The 15,815-nt window shown below is 38.8% G+C and overlaps 1 protein-coding gene and 1 pseudogene across 4 annotated transcripts in view; both read left to right on the top strand.

Moving 5' to 3' along the window:
- The first annotated feature begins 430 nt into the window (after nucleotides 1-430).
- Nucleotides 431-15,815, top strand: part of BCAS1 (brain enriched myelin associated protein 1) — a 56,698-nt gene continuing 41,313 nt past the window's right edge. For 2 of the 4 annotated variants that reach the window (XM_060772089.2, XM_060772087.2), the window contains exons 1-3: nucleotides 433-537; nucleotides 9,135-9,220; nucleotides 11,042-11,129. In XM_060772089.2, coding sequence (XP_060628072.2) covers nucleotides 9,149-9,220; nucleotides 11,042-11,129 — 160 coding nt within the window. In that variant the 5' untranslated portion in view covers nucleotides 433-537; nucleotides 9,135-9,148. Of the gene's footprint in view, nucleotides 538-9,134; nucleotides 9,221-11,041; nucleotides 11,130-15,815 lie in introns of all 4 variants that reach the window. The other 2 variants (XM_060772088.2, XM_060772086.2) reach the window with 2 other exon arrangements.
- On the top strand, nucleotides 3,477-8,497 carry LOC132772586 (large ribosomal subunit protein uL2 pseudogene; annotated as a pseudogene).

Raw genomic sequence — 15,815 nt, 5'->3', positions numbered from 1 at the left:
TTCTCAGTGACTTCTAAGCTTTGCAGAAAGAACTGCAACAAACACACCATTCCTACTTATGCTGACAATTGCTTCCATTTTAACTTAACACACTTGGGACTGCATCTCCTAAGGGTTGTCCCATCAAAATCTGTGCAATTTCTGTGTATAAAGACACTTAGGGCTGCACTGTTAGTTCTCAAGTCATGATACAGGTAGTACATGCTTGATTGCAGAGGCTAATCGTTTTTAAAAACATATTGTGCAGTCAGTAATCACCATTCGCTGCAGGAAACGTGCTTCTAACTGAACAGGTTTGGGTGGCCCTGGAGGCCAGACAAGAAAAATAGCCGAGAAGGGTTATTTAGTATCAAGGACTCCACCCTCTCCCTATGCCTCTACCTAATGTTTGTACAGCTTCAGAAGGAAGATTGCTTAAGGAAAAGCAAGGCAGCTGTTGGCCACTGGGGAAGATTCTTGCAGGTAGCAGCACCTGTTGATGAACAGCTCCAAGAGAGCTCAGCTGTGCCAGGATCTCACCTGAAAAGGAAGCATAAGGCAAGCTCATCTTTTTTTATTCCAAATAATTATTTGCATTTTGGATTAGCATCTCTGCCTGATCAAAATAGTTCTCTCAGGCTTCTGCTTATGGGATGAGTGTTGTTTTTCTTTCAAAATTTCTGCCACGAGCCAGTTAGAAAGCTTTGTATGCTGAGCCTTAGCATGAGTTTGTGCCAGCTTCTTGAGTTGCAGAACAAAGCATGGTTTTGTCTGCTTGCCAACGTGGCTAGCGTATCTATTATTTCCTCTTGGTGAAGCCTTGAGTCTTAGGGCTCAATTGGTGTTGTTGCTCTTCTAGATCTGTGAAAAGATATCTAAGGATAATGAGAGGTAGCAGTGTTGCTGCACAAAATATAAAGGCTAGCGAAGATATTCCTTCAAAAGGGAGACAAGGATCCTAGGGCATAATGATCAGCTCAGTGCAGTTTCTAAAGGGAGTGGTTTACTACTTAACAACCCTTTAAATTTGCTTTAGCTCAGAATTGGTCATGACTCCACAATCACTCTGTGAAATGAAACAAGTCCAGAAATCTACAATCTCATTGCACATTCTTTACTAGTTTGTTCTATGAGTAAAATGAAACAATGGGTTATGTATGAATTGCTTAAAAAAAACTCCGATGAGATAAGTATTTAATACTAAACTGGGGCATAGTATAAAAGTGGCCTACGTGATTCTTGTAAAGTTTTTATAAAAAACAATTAAAATGCAGAGCAGACATTGACGACCATTTCTATGACATTTCAAGTTATGAACAGCATCGCAAAATCCAAGAAGAGGGAAGAGTCCAGAATTTTTTGTTGCTTTTTTTCCTTCTTGTCTCCCTCTCTGTACCTTGACTCTTAACATTACAAAATAAATACTAATATCAGTCTTGAGCCTTCTACTAATTTTGGTGAGTCCTGCATACAGGCTGAACTCCCTTATCTGGAATTCTGAATTCTAAAATACTCTGAAGTTCAGAATTTTTCACATAGGTGGCCAAGATAGTGACACTTTCCTTTATGATGGTTTAATGTACATAAACTTTGTTTCATGTACAAAATTATTTAAAACATTGTTTTAAAATACACAAATTCCAAAATTGGAGGGTTGGGGGGGGGGAGAGAGATCCAAAATCCAATACACTTTTGGTCCCAAACATTTTGGATAATAGATGCTCAACCTTATTGTTGATTATTATTCTAGAAATTTTCTAGAAAAGTGTTATTTTTAAATGCTCCTTTAGTTTAGAAATATTAACTATGACTAATGGCTATGTTTGGTTTTCCATCTAGACAGCAATTGCAATTAACAGTTCTATACATTCTTTCTCATCTTTCATATGGCTTCCTGTTTTAAATAGAACCAGCATCTTTAAGCCTTTGAACATTGATTGAAGTCAGGTACACATTTCCTCTAGTAATGACCACAACATTGTCACTTTCTTTGCTTTGGACAACCATTTGCAAGAACCATCTCTTTCTATATGTTTCTGCTTCTGCCTCCTTGTATCTTTACTGCCATATAGTCCAGTTTATCAGGTAGCCCTTCATGATTAGATTTTTGTGTAGTTCCATATGGAAAAAAAACGCTATAGACCTGGCACCTGTTTTCTTTGCTTTTCAGCGCCAGGCCTCTTTAGCTTACTATTAATCTTTAGCTTACTATTAACAAGTAACAATATCATTAATGCTGCATCTCAACATTGTTCTCTGAGTTTTCATGGATGAAATGCATCTCCTGCTTTCAATTTCTTTCTTTGTTTTGCTTTCAGGTGATGCATTTGCTTTTATAACTAGTATAATGTATGCTTTCATTATGGATGTGTAGCCCTGAGAGTTTTGACTACAGTGCATCTCATAAACTGTACATGGGTCTTCAATTTGCCTGCCCACATGGTGATCCTACAAAGTTCATGGGATTTTCTTAGACAAGGAATGCTCACAGGAGGGTTTACCAGCTCAAGTTTCTCAAACATAGCCCACAAAATCTAATATTTATTAGCAATTTCTCATCCACATATTAACCAGGGTTGAGCCTGCTTAATCTCCAATATCAGATGGGATTTTGTGCCTTCAGGGTATAGTTTTTTTTATAAATACTCCATATCCAACGGGGTGCAAGGCATCATTATAACATCACATTCAGGAAGGTTATTTGAACATTATTGCTATAAGAAAGCAACATTTATAGAGCCAGAAGGAGTGGGAAAAAATTGCCCAATTAGTGTAACAAATCTTGTTCGCTGTTTACTTTTGGGAGGGACTTAAAGACATTCTGAGGTATTCTGCTAGGGGTTTTTCAGTTTGGTGCCATTTCTTATTAATCTTACAGGTTTCTTGTTATTATAGTCCAGAAAATAACAAAAAAGCCACATGTAAATAAAATAGTGACCTGCCTAAATCTTATTGGTTATTTATTTGAGTTCTATGCCATTTAAAATATTGACAGTAACATTTTGAAATGATTAAAATGTTAAAAACAATTAAAATCAGTTCATAAAGCATTATACAAATTAAAAAATAACAGATGTTTAATATAAAAAAACATCCTTGATAAAATATACCACACCCTCCATTGATACTTTTGAACGCTTGCTTGAATAAGTTGTTTAGTCCCAACTACAGTAGATTCATTGCTTGATTGTTTCATGGTGAGTCAACAAGCAAGTAAATTCCATTGATTCAATAGATCTAATCTATTTGGGGTTAACAATGGGATGTATGCTAAATAATTGCTTTTCTAACATAGCAGTAAATGAGAACAAATGCCTTTTCAACCCCTATAATTTGTACTGAGAATGAATAAAATGTTTGAACAAATATTTCCAGGTTTCAGGAGAGGAAGTACTTAACCCTTTTCACCACTAGCTATTTTTCTGCTCCGAGTCATCCTCTCTAACCTGCTTTTTCTTTCCCTGATGTTTTAAGTGCCGGTTTCCTTGCTGAACGTAATGGGGGAATCCATGCTTGAATGGTATTTAAATGAAGGGCTCAAGCAATCTGGAGGCTCGTCTTCCAGGCCAAGTGGAAGGTGTAAGGCTTTAAATACCACATGAGCTCAGCTGTGTGTCTGTTTGAATTGTTCAAGGGTGGTTCTTGTTTACCTTGAGTGACTAATTCTTGTTCCTTCCCTTCTGTTGGCACTGGAGCAAACAGCTCTTAGCTCTGTGTTAAGAATTTGCCCTCCAGATCCAAACTGAGCAAACTGTTGGTGTCATACTTTTCTTGAGATCAGGCATGTCAACAGCAAAAATGTCAAAGGAGCATTTCTGAAGATTGTCCTCAGCCTGTTTTCTTCTCTCCTCAAAGGGGCACAAAGGTGGTGTCCATTCCTGAGTTTACTGCTGGCTGTGTAGCCGGATGTTTACTTAACAGCAGGTAGTCCCATGTTTGAAATTGTTTGTTCAACATATTTTCCCCTTGCCATATTTGAAATACAGGCTAGCATCAACAACTTCTGAATTCTGATTTTTAATCCACCTCTGGTCATTCTGGATTTGGCAATTATGCTTCCATGTCCTTGTAGTATATTAAGACTGATAGTACAAGACTTCCCAATGCTAAAGTAGCTTTGGCTCCTAACTGCTATCTCTCTCTCTCTCTCTCTCTCTCTCTCATCATCTGGGAAACATCCTTGCAGATGGCCAATTCTCACACCAGAAACAACTTGCAGTTTCTCAAGTCGCCCCTGACACACACACACACACACACACACACACACACAAATTATAGATGTGGAAGCCGGAGTCTGTTGTTTAGATACAGATAACAGAGCCCAGATTCTGAACTGCAGAGGTTTTCCCAGGTCATAAATGTATGACTTTCCCATTGGAGATTTGTAGTCATAGCACTGCTGTGGTAAATCTAATTTTAGTCTGAACTGTAAGGGAACTGTCCAACATAAGAAAACCTGTCTATGCTGACCAGTAAATCTGTTTTCAGTCTGAAGCAGAAATTGCTAGTTCAGATCCAGATGGTTGTACATTGCATTTTGTATTAATTATAATAATTATTTATTAAACTATTATTTATATCCCATCTTCTGTCATGAGATCTCAGGGGGACATACAATTAAAACAATATGAACAATTTAAAACAAGTCCAGATAAAAACAATTAAAATAGGACAAAAATATATTCAATGAAACATTCACAGTGTTGACATGTGAGAGAATATAAATGTGTGAGAGAGAAAGGGAGTGGTAGGAGAGAGAAAAATTGTGTTTGCTTTTCCTCATGATGCATGTATCAAACATATGTTTAGTTGTAAGAAATGGCTCCGTTCTACTCAGTTTGGGTTCTGATGTTGACCCATTTTCCCAGAAGGCAAGAGAAACTCTGTAGGGAAAATGTCCCTGCTTTTACATGTGGGTCTATCTCAATTTAGTTGGAGGGAGCAGTTATTACATCTGGTACTTTGGCATAAAGAGAGCATGCATTCAGTGGCTTGCTGTGAGTTTTCTGGGCTGTATGGCCATGTTCCAAAAGCGTTCTCCCATACAGTCTGGAAAATTTACAGTAACCCAGTGATTCCGGCCATGAAACCTTCAACAACACATTGTGCATTCAGTGCTTTCCACAAATACCTTGCTCTTTGTCATACTGAGAAATCAGTTGAAGTGTTACAATGGTTTGTATCTAGCAAATACCCCTTGGAACCTGCTTTCTCTTTTTAAACTGGTTAGACAACATTCCCAGCTAACAATTAAAAGCCTGTTAAAAATCTGGAGTTTGATGGACCAATACGTGCAGGCAGCTTTCCCAGAAACTTTCCATTATGATACTCTAAACTGACAGATGATTGCATAATGTCCAGAAACACAACTGTATTCACAGTTTAGTAACCCCTGTGTACATAGTACCTGCAGTTTCACATTCCCACCTTGAACAAGAATTCTCAGTCCTCCAGGTGATTCTATGACAGGCCTGCACAACTGCAGTAGTAAAATAGGCCAAACTTCTTAGGACCCAAGATAGGATTTTAGTGTGTCACTCAAGGTTTGCAAGAGAATGCCTTTTCCTCAGTGTAAGCAGCAAAGTTGAATAATCTCATTATCCCCTCTTCCCCTCAGCGTGGAGGTGAGGTGCAGTCCTTTTGTGAGTGAAAGAAGTGCCTCAGTTCTTGACTCTATACCTCTTTCTTTCTCTTTGCCTCAGTTGTCTCTTTTTCCTTTGAAGGGAAAAACCACCAACTCCGCAGCATTCATTTTCCTCACTTGCGAAAGAGAAACTTAGCTTTGCCATTAAGACCTACTTCATGGTGAAGTCATTTTTTTCACTCCTAGGACCTCTTCACACGGCCCTTTTGGACTGTGCCATTGCACTGGCAATCACCTGTGGTGCCCCATGCACCCTCCCTCCTCTCCTCATCATAGGATGGGGATGGGAGAGGATGTTTTGGCACCCTTTCCCTCCCTCCATCAGATGGCAGAAAGGGCAGCAATGCATGGCAACATGTGTTGCTCTGCCACCCTTTCTGCCATCACATGGCAAAAGGGTGAGGAAAGTGCAGGTAGCTCCACCGGAGCAACCCAAACTACACTTTCCTCTCCAATTTGGGAGGATTGTGGGCGGGGCCTGCTATGCGTCCTGTAATAACGCATGGCAGGCCCAGTCCCTGCCACACATAAAAGTAGCAAAATGGAGCAAAAATGACCTGTGTGAAGAGTTCCATAGACAAGGGAAATGAACAGCATGGAGTTGAGTTTTGCCGATTGATTAGAAGGAGATGACAGAGGCAAAGAGAAAGATGAGCAGCAGGGGTGAGAACTGAGGCACATCTTTACCACCTCCCTCTAAAACAGCCAACTGAATATTAAATTTTAGCATAATCTCGAGCCCAATGAAAAAAATAAAAAAATAAGAAAAGGTTGACACTTCTCAAAATGTCATCCTTGCTCCCCTCTACTGTAACTCCTCAGGCCTCATTTTGAACCAAGACCAACATCGTACTCAGAGTTCCTAAAGTCAAGCCAGATTGTCAAGGGTCCAATTAAAATCCAATTCCATAAGTCAAAGCCAGGTAGGATGTCCAAGATTCAGATTCCAGGGTTCCAAGGTACAGCCAAGATCCATAGTTCAACAAAGCATACAACAAGATTTCAGGAAAAAAAATCTGGGCATCAGGATCTAGACAACCTGAGAGAAAACAGCCAACACCTATGTCCTCATAAAGTGGTTCTCAACCTGTGGGTCCCCAGATGTTTTGGCCTTCAACTCCCAGAAATCCTAACAGCTAGTATACTGACAGGTATTTCTGGGAGTTGTAGGCCAAAACACCTGAGGACCCACAGGTTGAAAACCACTGTCCTAATAGAAAAGATACTTTTCTCCCAAAGAACAGTCGCTAGCAAAGCTCTTTTATGCAGTTGAGCACAGCTGCATCCTATTTCAGCAGGCCTCCCCAATAATCACTCCAGGCTGTGAATTCTTACTAGGAAAGCCACTCTGACCTTTTACAAACAGGAGGGAGATTAATTCCTTCCAAATATTACACAGAAGTTAAACTACAACACCAAAACTGCTGGGCATGACAGGTGTCCCCTTTGCTACAAGTCAGTTTCGCAACTTTGGTGCATAGAGAAAGGAAATGTGTAGAGGGAAAACACTTGAAAGAGGGAATTGTGGGTTACAATTGCTACTCTGCTGTAGCGCTGCATGTAACCTTCCTCTCTAAATCCCAGTGGGATGCACTAAATCATTGAAAGGGCTGGATTCGGCCCCTGGGCTGCATGTTGTGCAGGCCTGTTTTGTGATGTGCTTCCACCAAAAGTTCATACAAAAGTTGCTCTGGGGACCTAGAAAATTCCTAGAGAGAATACATTTCTAATTTTTAGGTTCTCCAGCATGAAGTCATTCATTCCAAACAGGCTTGCTATTATCCATAGTTTTTTTTTATTTATTTCTATGGTAAGTTAAGAAATATGTCCTCCACAGATAACAGGGCGGTATCTTACCTCTATTAACTGAGCATGCATCAGAAGAAAAATAGTTGAAGCATGCCTTCTTATATCCCCATACCAAAAAAGGGAAATGCTAAAAACTCCTCAAGCTTTCGTAGAGTGGCACTTATTTCTCATGCTAGTAAGGTAATGCTCAAGATCCTGCAAGGAAGACTCCAGCAATACATGGAGAGAGAGAGAGTTGCCAGATGTACAAGCTGGGTTTAGAAAAGGCAGAGGAACAAGAGACCAAATTGCCAATATCCGCTGGATAATGGAGAAAGGCAGGGAGTTTTAATACCTTAGTTTTTTTTCTCCTTCTCACGCTGTTCTTAGGTTACTTCATACCAGAAGTGACTTGAGTTTCTCAAGTCGCTCCTGACATTAAAAAAAAACTTGTTTTCTGTGATCCATACAGATTTAAGAAATGAACAGAATTGTTCATTTCAGCAGAAGGCATTCATACTGGGCAATTTGTTTATTATGGCAAGAAAGCTCAACTCAACATTGACAATGTCTTGCCTGTTGGTACTATGCCCGAAGGCACCATTTTCTGCTGCCTTGAAGAGAAGCCTGGAGATCGTGGCAAACCAGTCCATGCTTCCAGAAACTATGCCACAGTTATCTCCCACAATCCTGAAACAAAACAAAAAAAAAAACCCAGAGTGAAACTGCCTTCTGGTTCCAAGAAGGTGATCTCCTCTGCAAACAGAGCAGTTGTTGGTATTTTTGCTGGTGGTGGCTGTATTGACAAGCCAATCTTCAAAGCTAGATGTGCGTACCACAAATACAAGGCAAAGAGGAACTGCTGGCCAAGTTTCTGTGGTGTAGCTATGAACCCTGTTGAACCACCAGCATATTGGCAAGCTTCAACCATCAGGAGGGATGCTCCAGCTGGTTGCAAGGTCAGTCTCATTGCAGTCCAGCGTACTGGCAGACTGCATGGAACCAAGACTGTCCAGGAGAAGGAGAATTAAACCTCCAGTTCAATAGATTCATATTGAAATAAATGTCATCTTTTGTGTAAAAAAACCTTTTTGTTTTGTTTTGGTTTTTTTTGTTTACAAGAAACAAAAACTTTTTCCAAACTGAGGGCCCTTCCACACAGCCATATAACTCAGAATATCAAGGCAGAAAATCTCACAATATCTGTTTTGAACTGGGTTATCTTAGTCCACACTGCCATATATTCCAGTTCAAATCAGAAAAGGTGGGATTTCATTTAGCCTTGTGGAAGGGGCCTTAATCCAAAGTGCAGAGGTAGCTTACATTTAACAAATTCAGTAGAGGGGACAGAAGAAGAGGCAAAATCTTACTTTTCCCTGTAGACACAAGCAAAGCAAATAGACGTCCTTTCTCCTGGCTTGTGTGTTATTTCTTAATAACTTTTGCCATCTTGACCATCCTTTATTATTGCTTAGATACACGTGTCTTGGTTTTCTTTTGTGAAATGTCAAAAGATGAGAACAAATTTTAGGAGTAATTGCAGTACCATACCTGTGCTTCAATTCTGTGAGTAGACTACAATTGTTCAAGCATTACCAAAAAAGTGACTGGAAGAGAATCCAAGTTTCTATGTATATATTGTTGTGGACAGATACACCTTTAAAAATAATGTGTCCTTTAAACGATCCTATGTGGTCTAAACTTTCATTTTGTGTTTTCCCAGATAGAGCTGCCATTATGGGAAACTCTTTCTCTTTGGAAATGGAGCCAGAAGACCAAGAACCTGTTCATGGAACAACATATTCCCCAGTAAGTTTTAGCAGAAATATTCCTGCTGTTTTACCTTCATCATTGACCTATCTAAAATGTCAATTGTATTTAAAATACACAATCTGCATTTAGAAGTGTAATGTAAAACTTGCTAAAATTAAAGAAGCTAGTTGAATTAATGAGCTTTTATAGTAGCTCATTAATAAGCTAGTACATAGCTTTTATATTTGCATTTGTACTTGTATTTGGTATTTTAATATGTAAACAGCATGGATTTGACTTTTCTGCACCTATGTTTTTTTAAGACACTGCTTGCTCTTTTAATTTGATTATGTATTGTTTCAGTCTAGTTATTACCTTTCTCCCCAACATGAGACTCAAGGTGGCACATTAATAGCCACTAGAAATGCTGGATGGGAGAAAATGGGAGTTGTCATTCAACCTGCTAGCCATCATAGTTCATGCATGGTAAATTCTCACTGAGGCCCCTTCTATATTGCTATATAAAATCCAGATTACCTGCTTTGAACTGGCTTATATGGCAGTGTGGATTCATCTAATCTAGTTCAAAGCAGATAATGTGGATTTTATATGACTAGATTATGTAGAAGGGACCTGAGAATACTATAATGTGCTCTTCTTGGGGTTGCCTTTGAAGATGATATGCAATGGGTCCTACATTTTTGGTATGATTTGTAGCTCAGAACCCTAGCAAAAGGGAAACATTTCAATTTTTTTTAAAAAAAATAATAACCCTTTTAATGCAAGAAAACACATTTTCTGGAATTTCTAGGTTTTTCAGCACAACATTGTAGTCACTGTCCACTGGAAGTTGATCATATTATGTCTTGGAATACAACTTTATGGTCAGGCTCCACTGGAGTTGACTATAGAGTTATGCTGGAGAACCTAAACATTCCTAGTGAGAACATATTGATCAAATCCATGAATGATCAAATCCACAAAAGTCAGAATCACAAGTATGGAGGACCCATTGTACAGGTTTTATCCTCTCCAAAATGCAGCAGCAATAGCTCTGATGAACTCTTAAAGAAGTTTCACAAACTACCAACATGCTTCTGGGCTGGATTTAAAGTGGAAGTAAAAACATTCAAAGTTCTAAACAGAAGGGATGGAAGCAGTAATCAGAAATATTTTCGAAATGATTGAAAATGTATTTCTTGAGTGTTAGATACTCTGATAAAAAGAATTCTGGACTGATAAGAATCTTCAAACTTTGGGACGCCCACTAATTTCACACATGGTTGTTTTGTAAAGAAAACCATATAATGTTGTTTCTGAACAAAAAGTTGCCTTCCACGCAAAAATGTGTTTTGAGAATGTTATGCAGAATAAATCTGAAATAGCAAATAGTCTCCAAAAACTGTGCACTTTTTGAAGACTTTGTGACATTTTGAAGAAAAATGCTATAATTATTCACTCATTTTCATCCTCGAGGTGAAATTTTGGAATAGTCGCATCTCTGCAGAACACCTTGGAGCCCAAACATTTGAAAGAGCACTTTTTGAAAGAGGTTTACATCTTCTGAAGGAATAAGTCTGCAAAAGATGTCCTCCACTCCCTCCCCTCTCCAATGGGAGAAATACTCTGTAGGAGGCCCTCCTTTGTTGTGTTGCCCCATATATGAAATCCAATTGAAAACCAAGCTAGAATCAAACTTGGCTTCATCCCAACACCAAACTAAAACATGACTTTTTATTATGACCTTCAGAAACTCTTTTAGTTTTTTAAGCTTTTAAAAACTTTAAAAGAAATGATTAATATGCTTTTAGTTACATTTAATTGTTGTTATATGTCAAAGATGTTACAAACATTAATGCTTTAAGTTTTACTCTCTAGGTTTCTTCAGAACCTCCTGATAGCCTAAAAAATGGACCTGTTACGATCCAGCCTGTACAGACTGATGTCTTAGCAAATGGCAACACAGGTATGTCCTGGACAGGAAAGCCCACCCCCTCCATTTGTACTGTCTACTCTAGTATAATTATGGCAGTGATCAGTTGGTAAAATGAAGGTAGTGTTATTATGGGCAGTATAACTTAGCCTGAAGTATTGACCTGGAACTGGTTGCAAGTCTGGATTTTATTAGTGGATTTTAACTTGAATTTTATCTTTGTGTATCTTGTTGTATGTCTTTTTATAGTGCTTCATCTCTTGTTTTAATGATCTTGTATCCCACCTCAAGCTGCAGGGAAAGGCAGAAAATTATTATTATTATTATTATTATTATTATTATTATTATTAAGTACTGGAAACTGGTGCTCCACCTTTTTATAGGAAGACACAGGCAGAGGGGAGTAATAAATTTATTGTTGTTATTACTATTACATAATGGTAAAATGACAGTACATATGGTCTAGAGCAGAGGAACCATAATGGTCTTTTCGCTAATAGCTTCTAGCATCTCCTGCAGCAAATAGTATAAATGGAGCCCTAAGCAACTAATTCTCCACAGATAGTCCCAGAGCTAAAATTCCAATGACTGAGTCATACGTTTCCTAGGTTGGTGTGCACTTCCTCCAACCAGGGCGAGACCAATGAATTCTAGGATTGATTGTTCTTAAACATAATGCAACACCCAACAACTGATACTAGCTTTCACTGTACCATTCCTACTACATTCAGTGTGGGGATATGGGAGTTGTACTGTAGCACATTGGTAGGGCATTCAGAGAAAGCTGATTGAAAGTGACAAATAAAATAGCCCTTTTGTATCCTGCATGGGAGAATAGGAGGATGCCAATCAATCAAATTGAATTAATGTTCTGAATGTACAAATTTCCGGGGGAGAAAAATGTATTTGTCCTTAATTGTCCAAAGAATGCAAATCAGATGAAAAAGGAGGGAAAATCTGAAATGTGCAAGTTCCTAGCTATGATCTTGGAGAGTTGTGGCTTAAGGTGACTTCAGCAAAGGCCAAATGCATATGGGAAGTGCACTATTTTAGGTGACAGTTGTGATCTAATCTGATGGTTACTACAATATTCCCCAAGCAGTAGGCAAACATAATATTGTTTCTGCTCATTTTGTCATATCTTCTTTTTGGATCCCAACCAGTATTCAGACAATCCTGTCCACCGCTCATATAGCTTATCTCTTCACCTTGACTTTAGGCAGTCTTTCTTCCAACCTTCATCCTCCAACAACTGTTATCAGAACTGAACTTGTTATCCCATCACTGTTCAATGTCTATTCCTAGTCACACATAAAACCTGCTTATTCATAGGTATAAATATCTGTTTCTAAGCACGTCACACCATGCTTCTGATGGATTAGATTTAGTCTACAAAAGCTCATGCCACCCACTTCTTTCTCTTAGTCTCAGTGACACTAAAAGATCATTTGCACACTGATCCAGATTAACATAGCCATGTCTTTGAATAATATACTTCAGTGAATCAGCTACTACTGCTGAGCAGCTCTAAATGATTGTTATGTGTATACTAATTGTGTTTGTCAGATACATGTAGACACAAGGTGTGTATCTTAGATCAGTTAGATCATGCTCTAAAACAATATATGTACTTTTCTGTGCTAGACAGTTTTTAAATTTACATTTTCCTACACCTATGAAAACCTGGGCCATTTATCTTCATTATTTTACAGTTGAGACATTTATATAACTAGAAATGTGTAAATCATATAAATCGTGAGGCATTGCATATATGTGAATAGAATCGATATATACTGGGAGCCAAAAAAGACTGTGAACTGGACAGTTGGAATAAATAACCATGAGATAAAACCAAGGAAGACCAAATCGGCATGATTCACCAGAGGTCTTTAGGTAACACCTGCTAGCTGGTGTGAGCATTGTTTCTGCATGACTCCATTGGTTAGTCTACAAAGGTGTGTATTTATTTAAGATTAGTGTAGAGATATAAATATTCAACTTTTCTATCCTCAAAAGTGAGGATGAATTATTTACACCATTTTCTCCCTGATGTAAGAGAATTTCAGCAGGTGGTCTTTCCCAAACAACTCAATAAAAAGCACCAACTGTCAAAATCTCCTTTTCTACACTATCATTAAAGGTGCAGGAGTCCTTTCTAGTTTTCTCTATTGCAATCTTGAGATAAAATAAGAAATAAAAGAAATAACCATGCCTAGGTTTCAAGTTTTGGTCTAGAAACCTTAGGACATAGAGTGATCCTGAGCTGGCAGCCCTGTCCACACTGTGGTGTGGCTAAAATGTGGAGATCACATTTGGTTTCCAAGGGCTGTTTTAGGTCCATGCTCCACCCAACACCTTTGATGCATCCCTTGACTCAGCACCCAGAAATTGTTTCTTGTTGTTTCAGGGGGCTTCTATTAGTAGTGTTTTTTTTTACTTAATATAGGATGTTGCAGACATGCCCCTCCCCCCAAAAAAATAATCTGGTTATTTTTTAATGAAAGTAATCTTTCAACTATTTTTTGTCTTTTTTAAAAAACAAATGTAGCATTTATGAGCCTGTTAAAACCATAAATAGATACTGAGAATAGAAACCTTAAAACCAAGTTGTTAGATATTGACCACCCAGTACTACACCTTAGAGAAGGTGCTGGACATATGTCCTTCCAGATATTGTTGGACTCCAGATACCATCAGCCCTAGCAGTGGTACAAAAGTAGTTCATTGACATCTTGAGCCCCACATATTCTCTTACACTTGCTTGAGAAGAAAAGGCAGTTCAGTTTAGGGTTTGCCTAAAATCACCAAATTCCATCCTTGAAGCTATCCTAAGCTGCTGTCCCGTGTTGTCCCAAAGTAGAAAGTGCAGCTCAGACAAAATTTATTTAAATGTTGATTTTCCACAGAATTTTCTTACAAAGAGACATTAAGGGGATAAATTTTTTGTTTCAAAAAAGTCCAACTTGTTGCTACAGTGTTGAATATAAACCCAGTCCTGCTGAGCCTTGCTCATTTTTTCTTGTCTGCACATACTTGTCTAGGTTCTGTGTACAGTCCACAGGTGGAGATGCTGTTTTTAGTTCCAAAACCTGATATGTCAATATCATGTGTAAGTTGTGGGTGTTAGCTCAAAATGATTGATGTTGTTTGATTTGGTTCTGAGTAATTTAGAACTTGATTTGTCACTCCTGAGCTCTGCCCTGGTTTCTCTACCAAAAAAAGAGAAAGTGTGTTTGTCTGTCTTCTTGTGTATTCTGTTACACAATCTGGCATTCACAATGAGCTTTCTTTAGCCATGGTGAACATGGAATTATAGAATCATAGAACTGGGAGGGGGCTCTATGGGCCATAGCTTCCGATTCCCTGCTAAGTGCAACAGCAAGAACATCCCCACTGGGTTCAGCCTTTTTGAAAACATTCAGAGAAGGAGACCCCACCACCACTCTAAGCAATTGGTTCTACATTCCCCAAATTTTCTGTGTAAAATGTTAGAGACTATGTGCGATCCATAAGATTTCTTTTAAAAAAATCTTCCCAGTCCCCCCCCCCCCCCAAATGAAAATTGATTATGACTGATTCTTGTATAAGATTGAAGTATTTATTTCTGGTTCTGCAGAAAAGACAGACAGAATGATTCAGCAGATGATCAGAGAGTGAGAAATTTCTAATTATATCCCCCTTTTTCCTTCTTTATCTTATCCCTCCTTTTCTTTCGTTATCTCCCCCTCCCCGTTATCTAGTTGATCCTATGTCTGTTTTCCCAGCACCCTGCTTGATGTTATGTATCCAGCAGAATATTTAAATAAAGGGTGTAGCAAAGTGGCCAAACTAGAATAACAAAAGCAGACTGAATACCCAGCCTATCGAAATCATCTGCAGGGCCCTTGTGTCCAGAAAGTCATATTTCCAGGCTTTTGATTAACATGGACATAATGTTGGGGGGCAGTGCTCTGTCATGTGTCATGATATTGCACCTAAAGGATCTGATCAAATCTAACAGAAATTAGGGAAGACATTTAGCCTCAGGGACATGTCCAGAACAACTATTCCTGGTGTCACATGTGTTCCATAAAACTGTTTCTGCAGTCCTTTAGCTCATAGACTCACAGACTTGGTCTGATTCTGGCCAAGAGAGAGAGAGAGTCAAGTTCTTTCTGAGGGGTGCAGTTATGGGGAGAAGTTAAATAAAGGCATTGCACCCTCATCAAGAATTCTATGATTAGAGCTTTACCATAATCTGGGCAACACAGCAGGGGCTAGAGTAGCCCTTTCAGGCAAACAAAGGGTTAATGAAGTTTTGGGTTTAAAGTTACATTTATTATGGGGAGTGTTGCAGGAATGCAACAGAAACCATAAGAAACTACTGACCAGTGAGACAACACACTTTGAGATATTTCTGTGACAAGGTCATTAATAATGCCCCAAGGGCCACAAAGTGATGCACACACAGAGAGAACAAAAGGTGCATCCATACTGTTGAATGCAGTTTGGAAAGGTACAAGCACTCTTTGGCAGAAAACTCTCAACCTTAGAAAACCCTATGGATAGGATCATATTAAGATCACAGTAAGCTGAAAATGCCTTGGAGGCATACTACAACAAATGGTCACATTTAGATGCAAACTGTGATGTTCATACTTTGTTTGTTGTTGTTCATTCGTTCAGTCGTCTCCGACTCTTCGTGACCTCATGGACCAGCCCACGCCAGAGCTCCCTGTC

Source organism: Anolis sagrei, chromosome 4, assembly GCF_037176765.1.
Source record: "Anolis sagrei isolate rAnoSag1 chromosome 4, rAnoSag1.mat, whole genome shotgun sequence".
Lineage (NCBI taxonomy): Eukaryota > Metazoa > Chordata > Lepidosauria > Squamata > Dactyloidae > Anolis > Anolis sagrei.
Note: the sequence above shows the minus strand (reverse complement) of the source record. Positions and strands in the feature narration are given on the sequence as shown.